The 18,210-nt window shown below is 38.5% G+C and overlaps 3 protein-coding genes across 4 annotated transcripts; all 3 read right to left on the bottom strand.

Moving 5' to 3' along the window:
• Positions 1-10: 10 nt before the first annotated feature.
• LOC137839750 (chitotriosidase-1-like) lies at positions 11-3,570 on the bottom strand. Of its 2 annotated transcripts, none has more exons than XM_068649115.1 (12): positions 3,477-3,570; positions 3,191-3,235; positions 3,083-3,114; positions 2,956-2,982; positions 2,505-2,700; positions 2,374-2,430; positions 1,498-1,645; positions 1,331-1,428; positions 1,176-1,251; positions 802-912; positions 649-708; positions 11-561 (listed from the first exon to the last, which is right to left on the bottom strand). In XM_068649115.1, exons 3-12 carry the CDS (start codon positions 3,105-3,107, stop codon positions 436-438), a joined length of 924 nt encoding a protein of 307 aa, XP_068505216.1. In that variant the 5' UTR covers positions 3,108-3,114; positions 3,191-3,235; positions 3,477-3,570; the 3' UTR covers positions 11-435. The 2 variants fall into 2 exon arrangements, with proteins under 2 accessions (XP_068505216.1, XP_068505217.1); XM_068649116.1 differs by lacking the exon at positions 3,477-3,570 and adding an exon at positions 3,437-3,467.
• A 5,196-nt stretch (positions 3,571-8,766) lies between these two features.
• On the bottom strand, positions 8,767-14,119 carry brox (BRO1 domain and CAAX motif containing). The gene is made up of 13 exons (XM_049756827.2): positions 13,960-14,119; positions 13,446-13,574; positions 13,138-13,244; positions 12,895-12,991; positions 12,722-12,817; positions 12,560-12,632; positions 12,276-12,381; positions 12,070-12,159; positions 11,833-11,918; positions 11,681-11,762; positions 10,925-11,075; positions 10,659-10,818; positions 8,767-10,149 (listed from the first exon to the last, which is right to left on the bottom strand). The coding sequence occupies exons 2-13, from the start codon at positions 13,544-13,546 to the stop codon at positions 10,066-10,068; spliced, it is 1,233 nt and encodes a 410-aa protein (XP_049612784.1). The 5' UTR covers positions 13,547-13,574; positions 13,960-14,119; the 3' UTR covers positions 8,767-10,065.
• A 605-nt stretch (positions 14,120-14,724) lies between these two features.
• Positions 14,725-17,439, bottom strand: si:ch73-91k6.2 (alpha-1,6-mannosyl-glycoprotein 2-beta-N-acetylglucosaminyltransferase). The gene is made up of 2 exons (XM_049756824.1): positions 17,279-17,439; positions 14,725-17,205 (listed from the first exon to the last, which is right to left on the bottom strand). Exon 2 carries the CDS (start codon positions 17,060-17,062, stop codon positions 15,806-15,808), a length of 1,257 nt encoding a protein of 418 aa, XP_049612781.1. The 5' UTR covers positions 17,063-17,205; positions 17,279-17,439; the 3' UTR covers positions 14,725-15,805.
• Positions 17,440-18,210: the final 771 nt, after the last annotated feature.

Genomic DNA, 18,210 nt, shown 5'->3' with positions numbered 1-18,210 from the left:
AATCCAAGTGTTGTTGTCAACTGAGACATTTTATTGCATTTTGTTCCACACAAACAGCTGAAGAAGATCATGAATGTATGGTAAGAACAGACGTGCACATCGCATTATCAGCAGTAGATTAACGTCACCATTAATAAAGCCCACAAATAATGCCAAAATACCCCTTCAAACTTTGATGAGCACAAACTGGAATGAGGCCTGATCATGTGTTACGTGTCGAAAATTGAAGCCAGTTTGCGCTTAGGTCTGACTTAAGACAGTAGTTCCACCAATGAATGAATATATGTAACTGTATCCATTCTTTTGATCGCCAAAATGATGTATCCAATTCGTATGACAAGGAAATTTTGGGGTGAAATTATGAAACCATTCCCCTGTGTTATAAGTGATATGTTCCTTCACCGCATTGCACGTCATCATAGAAAGGGAAGCTTTCTATTCAAGAATTTTGTCATGGAGACGTTGGATGACAGGATAGTTCCCGTCATCACCCATTCCATTGAAGTCATCCAGGTTCAGAGCCTTGACAATGACACCTCCATATTCACTGCTGAAGTTGGCCTGGATGGGTAGCAAATAAAAAAAAAAAAAAAAAAAAAAGCTTTAACAGCAGAATGAGGGATTAAATTTGACTTGATATTTGACTACCTTATGCTCAATGGTCTCAGGGCTGTCAAAGTAAACTTCCTCCGGTGAATAATTGGATTGCTAAAATATTCAAATATAATATATATATAATATTAAATTTTGGACATCATGTTTTATCATAGGTTTGAATGGTCCAGTGTCACGTGATTTTACCTCATATCTGGGAATGATCGCTTGCTCAGCTCCATAACCATACGAAGCGATTCCCATGAGAAGCTTTTCTTTTGGAACACCATCTAAGTGAAAGCGCTCCATCGCCGCTCTCTAAAATAAAAGGAAAACACACAAGGCCAGGAGAACAGAATTCAGAATTCTCAGGCAAGAGTTGTCCAAAAAACATCCCGCTGCCCTTCTTTTTTTTTTTTTTTTGTAGCAGCCAGTGATTTATACTAAAAAGGCTGAATGAAGGGCAAACAGGTTTTCAATGTAATTGTATTTATACATTATTTTAAATTTTGACACAGGCCACAATGTTATGTAAAAAATTTTTTAATTATGGATAAAGTTTGATAGTCGTGCTTAATTACCGCATTACGGAACACTGCTGGATCATCACTGGATTGGTCAACGTCGAAGGACATCACATAGAAGAAGTCCACGTCACTTCAAGTAAAACACACTTGAGTTATTGCCCGTCTTGGAGTAAATACAGCGTTGCCAAAAAAATGATATTTGTGATTACTTGGAAAGCGCTGAGATGTCATAACTCCTGTCGATGTCAGATTCTGCAGCGGAGACACTTAGACTGAGCTGTCGCTGGCCCAGCCTGCCACTCAGTGTCTGCTCAGCAGAACACCATCGTTAAGTCTTTGCTCCCATTTATAGAACAACAATATCAAGATCAAAAACCTCTATGAGGGAACTGAAGTCTTGCTTAATGTCCGGTCGACTGCTGTTACTCTCAGCTGCCCACTTGATGTTTAGGCCATCAAAATTCCCAGCGACCAAATGCTCGATTACAGATGCGATGAAAATCTCCCGGTTTTGTGGTATGAATCTGCGAAAAAAAGAGAACGCTTTCTTGAAGCACAGCACGTGTTATGTGCTTCCAATCAAGTCTTCTTTTCAGTACTGTGGTTCCTTGATATTCCAGTTGAATTTGTTCCGTGACTTATCATTCAAAACGCTTGTCTCACAAATCATCTATAACCCCATTGAAATCAATGCAAATGCCATTAATCCATTTCAAAAATGTTTTTTTTTTTTTAAATAAACAAAAATAGCACTGTATATTAGTGTACTTTCTAAAAACATACAGTATTACATCATTTAAGGCATCGGTGTCAAACTCAAGGCCCGGGGGCCAGATACGGACCGCCACATCATTCTATGTGGCTTGCGAAGACAAATATTGCATTACTAAAGTTACAAATTGTCTTAGATTTTTTTAAAAATTGAGATATTGCTTGCAATTTTTATTACCATTCATCTTTTTAAGAAATTTGAACAGTTTCTGATTTCAAAACTATTTATTCATCAGTTTGTTTTGTAGCCTATACTGTATAGAGAAGACGTTGGCAATCACAATGGCCCTCCGAAAAAACTATGGCTACGATGCGGCCTGTGACAAAAATGAGTTTGACACCCCTGATTTAAGCAAATTTAACAATGTTTTGTTTTCGTATTTATTACTGCAATTCAATTTATTATTTAGCTACTTCTATTCTGCCCGGACAGCAAGCAAGTCTGGAATACAAGAAGGCCTCAATCTGTTTTGTGACTTACATCTGGCTTCCAGCAGTAGACAGATCAACTTCCAAAAAGGTTTGAAGCTCTTCATTGCTGTTGGAACAAAAATGTTTCTTGTTATTATTCAACATATTCAATAATAAAGCAAATGGTGGTCAGATTCAGACCTTTGCTTTAAGTCAGCGAAGGCTTGAAACTTTCTCTTTTCATAACTGCTCAAGGAAACCGGCGCAGGCTTAAGGGAGCTGTAGATGATTTGGCTGCACAGCTGAGAATCGATGTCACGCAAAATATCAAATGGGTTTGCGCCAATTTGATCCGAGGTGCTCTGATACACGCACGCCAGGTTTTGGGCTGCCAAACCTAAAACATGAAAATAACCAGCTGGAAATTAGTTTGAACAATCATATAACATTTTCTGCTATCTACAAATCATCACAAGACATAAACATACGCGGCTGAGCGGAGGGGGCACACAGGCCTTGTAAAAAAAACAAAAACAAAAAAAAAAAACAGTTTCAACAGGGAAAACATGAAAATAACCAGTTGTGAATTAGTTTGTAACAATGATATAAGATTTTCTGCTATGTACAAATTATCACAAGACAATGAACTTACATGTGTCAGCAATGATGGCACACAGGCCTTGTGAAAAAAAAAAAAAGAATTGACATATATTAAAACTTTTATGTAAAACAAGCTTGTTGAAACTTTTCAAAATATTACTTTCATTGGTGCACCTTACCTGCTAGAAGAATTAACTTCTGCATCTTGTTGCTACAAAATCATAGAAAACAAAGAGGTCATTCCAAGTTGCATGACATTTTGATCAGTCAATCAGAAACATCCTTACTTTAAATGGAATGGTGGATGGAGAGTTACCAAAGAATCTGAATGACTGAAAAACATACAAAGAAAAACAAGCAATGTTCATTCAACATTGACAGAAATTAAATCAAAGCAAATTTGGAAAGGTCAATAGAACAATTGCGTTTCTAAAATTACTGCAAATAAAAAATGGTTGTCCTCCCCATCATTTCAGTTGCCAATATTAGATGGACACTGGTGGAGTGCAGACACCCTCATCCAACTGAATTACCTAATAAATCAACAGATCAAGTATGCGTCCATTTACTTACCAGCTAGAAGAAAGCTGCAAGTGTTTCTCAGTGGAGAACTGATGCTTGAGTGAGAGATGTTGCCGAATTTATCTGGTACTGTTGCAGGGTTGGGCCATGGATTGTTTCATTGTTGAAGGAGGCATTATAATTGGCATGACTGCAAATGGATTAATGGAATTTTTTAATTTCAAGTGGAGTTGACAATCAAAATTACTTTAACCTTTGCTGACTCAGCAACAAGCAACGAAAAGAAAGGAGCATCGTGTTTCTCATGAAACCAGGAAGGACTTAATTAAAGGTGGGACTCATGTTCTCACGAAAGCCCAAAAAAAAAAAAAAAAAAAAGGCCCATTCGTGTACACGCCATGGCATCACGCCTTGCACGTCTAATAAACTTTTTTGAGGCTCAAATGTACACATCCCAGAAATACTACGTTAGCATGTTTGCATCTTTAAAGATGTTTCGATGGTCAATGCAGGGGCAGGAATTGATTCATTTGAGTTACACATAAAATGGATCCCTGAAATTCACAATTTGCCACCAATGGACTCACCTATTAGCTATTTTTTTCCCCCAAAGTATAAATCATTATTATATTTTTTTTTAACTCATGTTTTGGTGGTGCAAGCTTGAGTGGTGCCCAAACGAGCCACAGAATTAAATACAAATGACTAATTAAGCTACGCATACCAGCATTTATTTTTTATTGCATTTACCTTACAAGTAATAGTCAAGGAAAGTGCTTTTAATGTTTCTATATTTAAAGGAGAAGTCAGTCTCCAAATTTTCTTTGTGATGATATTTTCTGTGCAGCCCAACTGCGAATCGAGTGCACAAGTTAGCGAGTAAGTAGCAACTCTTTTTTTAACATGAAATTACTTGTAACTGAACAACATGTGATTACATTCACTTTTGGGCAGAGCGATCGAGTCCCAAAATACCCGGCAAGCATCTTGCAAGCTCATGTTTGACTTTGAACATTTGTCCTCCTTCGCCAAAAATGCACAGACATCAAAAGCAGCCAAGAAAAAGGTTGAAACTGAATACACTCACTCTGAATGCACTCCGCACACACCCAAGACATAATACACCCTGTCATGTTAATTGCAATTAATTCATCTCCTGGAGCTAACGCCTCGTAGCAAACCGCAAATATTTTACAATTGTCAATCCTTTGTTTTCCCCGCTTAGAAAATAGCAACAAGTCTGAGCAAATCGGGCTATCAGACCCTGGATTTTCAGAGTTTCTTACTATTGCAATGCCAAAGTTTGCATTGCATATTAGATAATACCTCATCCACCTTCACCTCAAATGCACAGATATAATTAACTGCCAACTCATTTGAGCGTTGTCTCAGCTATTTGTTTGTGTTACTTGAATACACCCATCGCACACCCATCACACACCCAGTTAGTCTTTTTCTGTTGTCTTCACTTCAACTCGATCACGTCTATTGCAACATGTGAATTATTGCCTGTCCTGACCCTTACGACAGATGAAAAGTGGCAAGCACATATTGAATTTTATTATAGCGAGATATTTTAAGGCTTTCTCACGCTCCCTACATTTTTACGAACCTTTCCCAAACTCTTAGAAATTGGGCAGCAAGATATTGAAAAAACATGCGCTATGCAATATGGTTGTTTAATACGGTATAGCGATTTTGATCTTATTGCAACATGTAATATGTATGACAAAATATGAATTGGAGGTGCCACTTGGGGCCTCCATCCTCACGTTGTACACCGTAGTATCGCCAACTTTGAAGATGGGTGGTTTTAAAAAGCTGGTGAGTGATATGGGTTGGTCACACACCGACCACCCGTGGAGCGAACACATTTGGATCTTACAAGAGCTGGTGCAAAATGTTTATGATCGCGTAGGTGTGCACTTGTTTAACTTGGGCCTATTTTGCATCATGGACTATTTTTTTTTGTGTCAAATCATGCCAAGCTGCTCATAAAGCATCGATTGTAAACGACTGAGACAGTGCTGATGTCACTTACACAATTATTAGGAGAACTTGCAACATTGTCTTTATGGAAAAAGTGAAGGGCGACTTGGTGAGAGACGTTTGCATTAAAATGAAGTTGTTTGCATGCACGCCATGGCATCACGCCTTGCACGTCTAATAAACTTTGAGCCTCAAATGTACACATCCCAGAAATACATTCACTTTTGGGCAGAGAGATCGAGTCCCAAAATGCCCGGCAAGCATCTTGCAAGCTGATGTTTGACTTTGAACATTTGTCCACCTTCGCCAAAAATGCACGGACATCAAAAGCAGCCAAGAAAAAGGTTAAAACTGAAAACACTCACTCTGAATGCACTCCGCACACACCCATTTGGTCTTCCTCTTAAGGCCAAAATGTCAAGAGATAATACACCCTGTCATGTGTTAATTGCAATTAATTCATTTCCTGGTGCTAACGCCTTGTCACAAACTGCAAATGTTTTACAATGGTCAATCCTTTGTTTTGCTCCGCTGAGAAAATAGCAACAAGTCTGAGCAAATCGGTCTATCAGACCGTGGATTTTCAGAGTTTCTTACGATTGCAATGCCAAAGTTTGCAAGTTTGAGATAATACCTCATCCACCTTCACCTCAATTGCACGGACGTCATTAACTGTCACCTCATTTGAGCATTGTCTCAGCTATTTGTTAGATTAATGTGTTACTTGAATACACCCATCACACACCCAGTTAGTCTTTTTCTGTTGTGAAGGGCGACATGGTGAGAGAACGTTTGCATTAAAATGCAGTTGTTTGCATGCTTCTGTGCTTCTTCTCTTCACATCTCTTTATTTGATTTCTGCCAGAGGCATAATATTAAAACATAGACCCTGAAAATTTTAGAGTAAAAAATTATCGTGCAGCACTTGAGAGCAGCAAAAAAACATTTCCTCATTCTTGCCATCCATTTTCTTCCACCGAGGGAAAAAAACATAATAGTAAGCAAGAATGTCGTAATTATGCAGCCACACAAGCACCCTTAATATACTTAATAGTTTGTCAGCACTAATTTGAAAAGGGTAAACCGCAATTAATACCGGACACTCCTATTGACATTTATCTGCTAAAACTGGGCCAAAAAGGAAAAGTTTGAGGGAAACACTCCACCTTCATTCCAAGTGAGGCCAGTCACACAGCGCTCTCAGTCTCGGTTTGAAGTCAAGTCAAGTCAAGTCAAGTCAAGTCAAGTCAAGTCAAGTCAAGTCAAGTCAAGTCAAGTTTATTTGTATAGCCCTAAATCACAAGCAGTCTCAAAGGGCTTCATATAGACAAACAATTGACAATTATTCTCAAAGCATCCCCTGATCTTAAGCTCCCAATAAGGCAAGGAAAAACTTAAAAAAACCCTACCAGGGGAAAAATGAGAAACCTTGAGAAGGGACCACAGATGGAAGGATCCCCCTTTCAGGATCACCAGGCTGCAATGGATGCAGAGAGGGCACATGAAATACGTAATATGAAAATCAATGAAAAAGTGGATGTCCAAGTCAAAGCGAAGAGCTGCCGGAGGTGCCCTCGATTGTCCTGGCAGTGTCTTCGAGGAGGGTAAGCTGCAGTTCCCTCATCCTGAATTGGTCCATGAGAATCCAGATAGCCGCTGTCAGCTTGGGTGTCACCTAACCACCTCCCCAGCCGGGGAGGGGTGGGGGGAGAGGGAGCGAAAACAAACTCCAGCCGTATCGCCCACTACAGGTTAATTAAAGGCCATATCATAGAAATGTGTCTTTAAACGTGTCTTAAATGTTTCTAGTGAGGTAGCAGTTCTAATATCCATTGGTAGGGCATTCCAAAGCTCTGGAGCCCGAATAGAAAATGCTCTAGACCCTGCAGACATTTTCTTGGCCCTCGGTGTCACTAAAAGACTAGCGTTTTGCGAACGAAGGTTACGAGACGGAACATAAGGAACAACTAGGTCGACGAGATATGAAGGCGCTAAGCCATGCAATGATTTATAGGTTAATAGAAGAAGCTTGAAGTCACATCTTAAATGGACCGGGAGCCAATGTAAGTTGGCTAATATTGGGGTAATGTGATCACATTTTCAAATTAAATATTACCCTGAGATTAGTTACAATATCGCTCTGAGTGATAGTACGGTTATCCATAGTTATAGTGGTTTCCTTAAATAAGTGTTGATAACGAGCTGGACCAATCTCAGTTTTATCTGGGTTAAGACGAAGGAAATTGAGAGACATCCATTGCTTGATCTCCGCAAGGCACGCCTCAAGATTACAACAGTCCCACGGATCTGTCATCGATAACGGCATATATAATTGGGTGTCATCCGCGTAACATTGAAAACTAATATTATATTTACGTATTATGTCCCCAAGCGGAATCATATAAATATTAAATAGAATTGGTCCAAGTACCGATCCCTGTGGGACACCACACGTAACATTATAGAGCTCAGAGGACGTATTGCCATGGACCACTTGGTGCGTCCTGTCTGATAAATAGGAATAGAACCAGCCTAGTACTGACCCTGAAATACCAACACAACTTTTAAGACGTTCTAATAAAATATCGAAGTCTACACTGTCGAAGGCAGCACTAAGATCGAGTAGTAACAATACCGATGAAGGGTTTGAATCCATAGCTATGAGGAGATCATTAGTCACTTTAGCAAGTGCTGTCTCAGTGGAATGATTAGTTCTAAAACCAGACTGAAAGGATTCATATCGATTATTGGCGACCGTGTAATCAATAAGCTGCTGCGCTACTACTTTTTTAAGAAGTTTTGCTATGAATGGGAGGTTTGAAACTGGCCTATAACTCACAAGTTAAAGCAAAAAAACTAAGAAAAGCTGTTGAAAACAACATAATTGTAACCAAGAATGTCTTAATTATGCAGCCACACACGCACCCTTAATATATTTAATAATTTGTCAGCATTAATTTGAAAAGGGTAAACCACAATTAATACCTGACGCACCTATTGACATTTATCTGCTGAAACTGGGCCAAGAAGGAAAGGTTTGAGGGAAACTCTCCACCTTCATTCCGCCAAGTGAGGCCAGTCACACAGCGCTCTCAGTCTCGGTTTGAACTAACAAGTGAAAGCAAACAAATAAAAAACAAAACTAAAGTTGTGAGCAGTGAAAAGGCCACGTTGGGGTACTTGCATGTTTGTGGTACTCACACACAGGACAATCGGACGAGATTGTTCAAATATGATCTCAATAAATGGCCAAAAATGGTGCCCAATTTGCAGTCCATGATAAACGTAAATTATTTTCCTGTTCTGTCAAACTATGATAGGTGGTCGCCTAACCCAAAACACAAACACAAAATCACTTAACTGTGATTTAATATTGATTGTAATACAGTTTACATAAATGACAACAGATACTTTACAATGATTTTCAATTATGATAATGAACTCACCATACTGATGAACAAGCAGTTTGATGAAAATACAAAACAAGCATCAGTCGGTTCTGAAGAGAATAATAATTGTTTTTCGCATTGCATTTATGTTTTGTAGAATTTTATCAGCAATTTATTTTTCACTGTTATTTATCCTAGGTGGACCAACTATGGATACAAAGGTTGAGCAGCATACAACACAAGTTCAAATTATTAGTGTGTACACAATTTGGCTGGTTGCGCTTCAGCTCACGAAGCTCGCAGTAGCCAAATTTTTGTTTTCTTAATTGTTCATTTTTAATTGTATTCACAGCCTATTTTTTGTTTTTTTAATTGTTCATTTTTAATTGTATTCACAAAGCTTGCAGTCCAAGTAATGTTAACTATTAACAGCGCATTCTCAGCAATTAGAGTAAACATGAGTATGCAGTTTTTATAAGGCAATTGTGATGTATCAAGAATATTTATATAAAAAAAAAATGGACACCATTTTTTGAGTCAAACTGAGTTGAATACTGTTGGTTAGAGGTTATCTATTAAAATATACATAAAATGAATAAATAAGGATCTATGATTATGAGGGATGGAATCCCAATCTAGATTTGTTATATGTTTTAAATTTAATAAACAAACTGACAGATCCATGCTATGTCAATATAATTATGATTAACATTGGAAACTGCTACACCTAAAATGAAGTAGCTCACCATATTTGTTTGTTTGCCCAGTATAGATTTAAATGAATGAATTAATGTAAAGCTAATAACATATATAGCGTATTTTCCGGACTATAAGGTGCACCTAAAAACCTAAGATTTTCTCAAAAGCCGACAGTGCGCCTTATAGTCCGGTGCGCCTTATTTAAGGACAAAGTTTTAAAATGGGCCATTCATTGAAGGTGCGCCTTATAGTCCGGAAAATACGGTAACTAAAACGGATTTCTAAAGTGAATTTGCAGATTTATACCAAAAAAAAAAATCTCTATTGATATTTCCATAGTAGTATAATATACTTAACCCTGTGGACCAAAAATCAAATGTCACAAATACTTGGGCTTTACTATGAGCTCAAAAAAAAAAAAAGTCCATAACCAGATATGACAATAATGATTGTGATGTTATATTCAAATACACAAACACATTCCAGCATACATGTAAAAGAAGAGAGGATAAATTGTGTGGATACCGAATGCTGCTGCAGCATGTGAGGAATGACAAATATATTTAGGAAATGATGCAGCCAGTGTCTTTCTGGGGCTTTAAATCGGGTTCCTTCATTGGTTTTACTTCCTCCTCTTTAGGTTTGGCCTAAAGAAAAAAACAATAAAGATAATAATACATTTTATTTATAAGGCGCCTTTCAAGGTGATTAGAAACAATTATAATCAAATATTTTCCAAACAACTATGTCATCCTGTCGACAGAATATTTCGCTAAAAGGACCATCAAAATGTTTCTTGTCAAATGTAAGACGAGCCTAGTATTTTTTTTTTGTCAGAAGTGGTTTTCACCTTGGAACTCTCCTATGATGTCATTTCCTGTTTTTCCTCATTGTTCAGTCATGAACACAGACTGTATGTTATTCTTAATATCGGGTTGATGATTTAAAATGTTTTAATGTATCATACAATCCTAAATTTAATAAAACTATAAAAACAAAACAAGAAAAAAAAAAAAACAAGGGAAGGAGGAAAATATTTTTTTCATTGGACATATAATAATAGATAATTGTGGTGGTCCATCTGATTTATCAGAGACAATCACAGGAGCAACTGATATCCCGGAAGCAAAACATGCTTTAAGGCGAGTTCTACTACCTTGTCATTTTTGGCTCCCTTGGTCAGGTCAAAAGTGGCATAAACTTCCGGAGTACACTGCTCATTGGGAGATGGCAGCTCAAAGGGGATTGGCTCCACCAGGCCATAGTTGGCCTTCAACTCTAGCTGGGGAGGTTCAGTTGGGACCTTGTGGAAGTATCTGGAAAAAAAAAATTAAATCTAGTTAAATTGTGCTAACGGTGACATCATTTTACAATGACAAAAACATCAACAACAGCAAATTAAAATCATATTACTTGACTCACATAAAGCCATTTTCTCTCTGACACTTTTCCAGTGTGTTCTTAACGAAGCCACCCAATTTGCGAAAGAAAAGCTGCTCAGATGGTTTTGCTGTGGATCCCGGACCTTTGGTGTGACGATACTCTTTACACAATTCCTCAGCACGGTTATAAGCTGCAGAAAAATACGTCATTTTAATTAAATAAAGAAGGCAGCCAGGCAAGTGAGTATGAGGGCCTGTACAGAAAATAATTGCTTCTTGAACCAGTATTTATTTAGTCCTCTAGAGGGCACTCTACATTCAACATTGAAAATAGCCTTGCTATTTCTTAAACTCCTAAAACCAACAGTGCCATCTAGAGGAGTACAAAAATATAACAAATGTTTTTTTTTTCCCCCATCACTAATGGTTGAGTGGCAAACAATTTAAACTCCTCAGTGAAAAACCTGAAAGAAAAAAAAACAACTAATTTATTCAGCTTTAAACATTCCAATTGCTTTAAAACGATTACATTTCCTGCTATATTAGTTTCTTAATAGTCTCCACAGATGTCCAATTTCTTTTTGGGGACATGAAACAGTTGTGCAGCCACTTTTCAATTTTCAACCATATTTTCATAGCATATTTGTTTTTTTTTATAGGCTAAACCCAAGATACTGTAAAACTAGTCTAACCTGCCTGACTACTCCAATTAAAAAGTGAGCTACAATTACAAAAATCCATTATTTGCGCAAGATAATGCTGCTAAGATACATATCATCAAAACAAAGACGTATACCCTTCTCTGCTTCTTGGAGCGATCGTATGGCCTCACCACACTTATCCTTCGCCAGCAGTGTCTGTCCATGATAGCAGTACGCCTGTCAACACATTGTTGAGCCGATGAGATCACACAATACTTTCCACCCTTACACAAGTAAACAAACTTACATAAGCCATGTAGAAGTAAAACTTCAACTGGAGATACTTCCTCCACTTGGTGCTACACTCAGGCTCTAAAGTATTTAGAGTGTGATCTGGACAAAAAATAAGCACGTTTTAATAATATCTAACAGTTGCTTCAGTACTGCCTTGATTATGGTTTTAATTTACCTCAAAATAGATCTACTGTAAAAAACAACTCTGCAAATGGCAACTAGAAAATAACTCTGGACTTGAAATAATCACCAGCTTTCTGATAAAAGTTTGCAGTCTCAGATGCCAACGCTGCGACAATTGAAGCGTTGTGCTTCAGTTCAATGGCTCTGGCGATTGTCACTGTGAATAAAGAAGAATATTTGCGTACTCAAAGATACTTGGCAGACTTGTGCATATTACACAACATTGACATTGAAGGTAAATGCACACCATTTTCCAGCTAGAAAGGAACATACCTTCTTGAGCTTCTGCCTGAGACTGGATGATGTATGCATCAATCACTCTGGGATCCAGGTCCCTACCTTTTTCTGCAGGGGTGATGAGACGAGGGATGTGCACCTCCTGCCGGATATTAAAAGCCATTTTCTCAATCAGTAAATCACATAAAAAACAAAAACAGCTCTCTAGTGATGGGACACTGGTTTCCTAAGGAAAGATCAAATCTAAACTATATGATGAAAAAAAAAAATCTAAACTATAGCATGAGGTCATGGCAAGATAGTCCCTATGTGTTATTTACCCTAAGAGTTTTGAAGATTCCAGCAGCAACTTTCAGGCTGCGGTGAACATCTTTTGCTTCATCCTCCGAGACACTGTCAAAAAAAAGAAAACATCTCGTGAAAAAAAAAAAAAAAAACGCACAAACTTTTGCAACATTTAAAGACAACGGCGTAACACATACTTTTCTTTTCCAGCAAGTCTTGAGGCGAACTTGGTGTACCAAAGCGCTACATTGAAGGCCATGGAGACCAGTTCAAAGATTGCATCTTGTTGGGCGCTAAGATGACACAGCATGGAATGAAGGGAACGTTAAAACACGTCATCAGTGTTAAAGAGAAAACAATTGAACCGTACCTTGGTGTGTTCCCTTGTAAAGTATCAGTCCATTTGAAGTTCTGAATGTATCTCATCTTGTTGTCCTGTGTAGTTCCATCCAAGGATACAATGAAGCCTGTTGTATCAGACAACATGTGTGGGTGATATGACCAACCATGTTTATATTTTCTCAGAGTGGACAGCACCAGACATGTACATATATGGCAATTCAGATAATCTGATTAGCAACAATTGCATCATTGTGTGATTGTAACAACTGACATTGTAGGAGGGAGAAGTATGCATCTGAGGCACTTTTCATGATCTCTGCATTGCAGGTGACATCTGTGAACATTTCCAGCAGCCTTGCCCTGGTTGTCCTTAAGTCACTGAATTTGTGAACACAAATACAATCATTAGATGACATAGATCATATGACAAATGGAAAGAACATTTAAGACATTCATCAGGACACAACAGACCAGTTTGACATCAAACTAACAGCTAATGTTTGATCATGATAAAAAAAAAAAAGGTCGAAGTCCAAATCTGATTACACTATCATTAATATATCAACACATCAGACCTACTTGCAGATTTTATTTGCAGCGGGGCTCCCTGCAACACCATATAAATTGAAGGACACAGGCGCTGTAGCCTTAAGGGGATTTCGGTGAAACCAGTGTGCCATCTCCTGGGTGAGGGAACGCCTATAATGTCTTCAACAGTCAGCATGACATCAAGTTAATTTGTGAGTTACGTAGAATGAGGAATTCTGACAACATGGATGAGTTTCGACGTGCTACTTCCAGTGAATGTAGCGCTAGCTAACAGCTAACCGATACATGCTGTTACTGTAAGACAACACAAAACCACAAATTCATTTGGTGTTCCACGTTTTAACACTTCGGCTCAATTAGGTATTTTCACATTGTGTCACATTACGTCTTAAAAAGAGGCGATTACGTTATGATTACATAATCTAGGAATAGCTATGTTAGTATTAACACTGGTTTAATCTAAATGATTATAGCAATATATCGACCGATTCGTTACAACATGAATATGTAATACAACACGTAAAATGATGGGTAAAACACTTACCAAGCTTGTGACGTTTGTTATGAGTGATGCGACGGAAAGTCTGAGTCTGTCAAGTTACTTCCGGAAATAAACTGGGACTGAGCGTTAGCCAATGAAATCACAGTGTTTAGTCACATGGCAAAAATCCAGGAAGTACCTTCAACCTGCTTATCAGGTTGCAGTACTTGATTTTCTAACACACTTGACAGTGTGACGATTTAAAACAGTCAATATTTATGTGACCAGTGTGTCTATTTGCATAATTAGTCCTGTAATTAATGTTTTTAATAATTTCAGATAAAATAAAGGCTAAGTTTCTTCCTAATATTTATGAAACAGCTCCCAGATAGTGTAAATTACAGGCTTTCATCAAAATGCCATGAGGATGAAAAGCAACACTATCTTTACCTTGCTGAATTAGTCTGTTGTTTAGGGTGAGGGTGCTGTCTCATGCCATTGTTAAGTACAGAATTAATTACCATGGCAAGAACAGGGCGTCTGTTTGCAGCCAGAGTATAAAAGAAAAAAAGCAAGTGTAAACTATGAGGCACACATGGATTGAATCTACCTTTGAACTATGAGATTTACAAAACGCTGAATGCTTTTGTAAATAAAGAATAATCTAAAGTTTATGTTGAGGCTACGCGTACCTTCGCACTACTATCACTACGAAAACATCACTAAACCATATCACAGTCATTTCATTATTTTCTTAATTAAAAAGTCATTTGTCAGTTCATTCAGTACTTGTTCCCATAAACAAGATGTACACACAAGGCACACAGATTAGTAATGAAAAATATATTTTTAAATTAGTTTCCCATTCTGAAAAAAATCATTAATCAGGTATGACAAGTAACAGGCAGAATTCAGACCCCCCCCCCAAAAAAAATCACATTATCAATATCCCATTACATTAACATCACAGGCCGTGATATACAGTATTGCATGTTTGGAATATTCTTCCCCAAGAATGATTCTAAAAGTTTATAATCTAAAGATACACTATAAGTGCACCATCCCACGTCACTGATAATTTCACATAAACATTTGGGTAAAAAATTACATTCATTAACCCCCTTTTTGTAGAATTTAAGACTAATTCCAAGTACTTTTCCTGACATTAAGGCTCAAAGGAACAAGCAAAAGGCACTTCTGGTCAGCTGAACCTCAAATTACTAATAGTACTGTGTTAAACTTCAGTTTTACACTGCCAAAACACAATTCACATTGATATTTTCCACTTTTGTTTGTATCACAAATGTACATTTTGGGATTCCTCGGGACATATTGTTCCAAAAGCAAACCCCAGGATATGAAACTCAACAAAAAACAATATATGAAGCTCTCATTGTTGACATAGGTGACTCGCTGGAGGGTGCAAACATAAAAGGTCCAATGAACAAACCTGATTCAAGACTTGTTATACATGATTTAACGTATGAAGTATTCAGTAACCTCCATTTTGTGCGTCAATGTAGCATTTTCATACCTTTAACCTGCCATTTAACTGCACTTTAGATTGTACCAGTGAAAGTGATCGACATAAAACGACTGAAATTCAATATTTAGGTCGCAGGTAACTGGCACAGCTTAGTTTGGACACGAGGCAGGGTTCGATCATTCATAGATGAATTGCATCATACACAAACATTCTTAAAGTACACTCACATTATTAAAGTCTTCGGCAACGATCAGTGTAAAAGTATGTACAACATGCTTGGACTTGATTTGCTTGTGATTTTTTTTTTTTTTTAATCAAGGAGTGGGGGAACCTCCCAAATATTAAAACACGCTGTAAAAACTCTTTCGACTTTGTTTGAAAAATGTGCAGAATGGACAAACATTTGTGACATTAAAGCACAGTTTAAAGGCGTTTGGCATAGTTATTGCATAGAATATGGTCCCGGACATCTCCCCACCCTCCATTCTTCACGTGGTCCTTGTGTAGAGCTGCTTCAGAAGCAGAAAGGACAAGAGAAGAAGGGAAAAGCCCATCTTTAGCTATATTAAGTGCCTCCTCAACCTTCTGTGAGGCCCATTCTGGCCTGCAGTTCTGCTTCTGATGGAGCCCGCAGTCTCCAGTATGAAGAACCCGAGAGCCCTGAGCCACAAGAACTTTTATAGGCTTTGAAATGCAGGTACCAGAAAGATGCTGCAGCGTCCAGTCCCAGTTGTAATCATCATACGTGCAGAAGTTGTTGCTGCAGCCCATCATCTTGTAGTACGCCTCTCTGGAGATGGCCATGCCAATGTTGTGCTTTGTGGACATCCACCCAGTGGTCAGTACCTTGTTAGACAGTGTGAGGAAGCCTGCAAAGTCATTATGGTTTCCCAATGCCAGCACATCACAATCCTGACATTTGTTCTCCCTGAACTCAACCGTTGAATTATAGAAGTGAAAAATGTCTGGTAAAATGTAGTTGTCCTCCTCAAGAAATATTACGAATCCACTGTAGCCCTGTATTGCATTGACTCGCTCCCAAACAAAATGTAACTTCCACCACCAGTGATGTTTGATTTGAGTGATGGAAGCTTCTCTGTAGTGTCCGTAGGAATCCGGGTGCTTTGCATTGAGGCATCCTGTTTTGATGGCATTTTCTTTGGAAATGTCCCTTGGGCAATCCCGTGGATCCTGCCCAGGAAACTCGCTGGGATACAGCTGAGTGCTAAAAGGGAAATAAATTTGCAATACTTTGCAAAAAGTGATCCCTTGCACAATGGCGTTGATTTCCGCTGAAAAATAGTCATGGCTGAAGATGAGGAGGAATCTGTGGACCTCTGCAGCTTTCTCAAAAGACTTGATGAGAAGTTTAAGGTATTCCGGTCTGTTGTGGACCTGCACAACCAGTACCAGCTGAGGCTCCCCTAGAAACCGCTCAGCATTTAAAATATGTTGCTTGTAATTTGCCCTGTAAACGGATTGCATCAGTTCTGACAGCGACCCAGAAAAGTCAAACTTTACTCTGTCGCTCGAGCGTGTGCCCTGATTAGCTTGATTCTTGACATCACTTAAATCGTTCCCAGAATCTGACAGCACACGCGTGGAAACCAAAAGAGTCCAAACGACAAAGGAAACACCCAAAAGTACCAGCAGATTCTTTTTAGCCAGCCGAATTCTCATTTTGGAAAGGTCAGATAAGCAACCTTTGGTCAACGGCAGCTCACATTATCTGGAAAGTCCTTCTTCAGCGTTACGTGTGTTGATTCAAAGAACTTCTCTCCCCTGTCCCAGCTGCCACACACGTTGCTGCTATATTTTATCACCTGTAAGGTCAAAATCTGTGATTTAAATATTAACATTAGCATTGTGTTAATCGTTAGCTTGTTTTAGACTCACCCGTAATGCAGTGTAACTTGACAGGGTGCACTGCTCGTATCAGGAAGAGAAAAATCTGACGGGGGTGTTTCATCTCCACTTCACAACTCTTTGACTGCTGACGTGTTCAATGTCGCCGAGTGTCCAATAGTTTACACCCGGAGATGAAGTCCCGCCCCTGTCTTGCAGGCTGTGGAGAAACCCCTTAAGCGTCACAGGGAGTCAGCGGCTGCTGGACGAATCATTCCTGCAGAGAGGTGTGTAATATGAGAATCGGACTATCTGGCTCTGTTTGACATTCAACAGAGGGCGGCGCCAGGGCCATTGCTTGTCATAAAGTCCGAACGTGAAATTATTCTAACAAATTTTAATACCTTTTTTATCCAAACACATTTTTTTTATAGAATTTTAATCAATTTAAAAAAAGTCACACAAACAGCCCCTCGACAGTCCATTCTAAGAATTCAAAGTTTGGGCAATACAGTGATCCCTCGCTACTTCGCGTTTCGTTTATCGCGGCTTCACTACATCGCGGATTTTTTTTCCAAATTAAAAAAAACATTTATAAGTCAACATAAAACTTCTAAATTGAGGAAACATGTGTCTAACCTTTAGGACAGTGTAGTATTGCTCCAAATGTTCGTTTAGATTCCTTTAGAAGTCCATTTTCGTGTGTTAGCACGATCGCGAATTAGCCTCTTTCCGCTAACTCTTTAGCCTGCCCAGTACTTCTTGTTGGTGACCGTACGTCGCGGATTTCACTTATCGCAGGTGGTTTATGGAACCAATTATCCGCGATAAACGTGGGATTACTGTATAAAAAATACATGCATATGAAATGTAAACGGACTCGGCCTATAGTGCAACAAATAATTTTGTTTTTGATTCAGCAGCCATATAATATAAATATGTTATAATATAACGTATGATGTGTTCTGAGCCTGGCTGACCGT

This window comes from Syngnathus scovelli, chromosome 20 (genome assembly GCF_024217435.2).
Source record: "Syngnathus scovelli strain Florida chromosome 20, RoL_Ssco_1.2, whole genome shotgun sequence".
In the NCBI taxonomy this organism is placed as follows: Eukaryota; Metazoa; Chordata; class Actinopteri; order Syngnathiformes; family Syngnathidae; genus Syngnathus; species Syngnathus scovelli.
This window is presented reverse-complemented; position numbering and strand designations above follow the sequence as displayed.

What these genes read in the sequence shown, in the direction of transcription:
- LOC137839750 (XM_068649115.1), bottom strand. Translation starts at nt 3,107, where the DNA reads ATGCAGAAGTTAATTCTTCTAGCAG. An exon ending in GACATCTCAGCGCTTTCCAA is followed by an intron (nt 1,252 to 1,330) that starts GTAATCACAAAT and finishes TTTTACTTGAAG; the next exon opens with TGACGTGGACTTCTTCTATG. An exon ending in CGATCATTCCCAGATATGAG is followed by an intron (nt 709 to 801) that starts GTAAAATCACGT and finishes TGAATATTTTAG; the next exon opens with CAATCCAATTATTCACCGGA.
- si:ch73-91k6.2 (XM_049756824.1), bottom strand. Translation starts at nt 17,062, where the DNA reads ATGAGAATTCGGCTGGCTAAAAAGAATCTGCTGGTACTTTTGGGTGTT.
- brox (XM_049756827.2), bottom strand. Translation starts at nt 13,546, where the DNA reads ATGGCACACTGGTTTCACCGAAATCCCCTTAAGGCTACAGCGCCTGTG. An exon ending in TTTACTTCTACATGGCTTAT is followed by an intron (nt 11,763 to 11,832) that starts GTAAGTTTGTTT and finishes ATGTGTTGACAG; the next exon opens with GCGTACTGCTATCATGGACA. An exon ending in AGGGAGCCAAAAATGACAAG is followed by an intron (nt 10,150 to 10,658) that starts GTAGTAGAACTC and finishes TTTTTTCTTTAG; the next exon opens with GCCAAACCTAAAGAGGAGGA.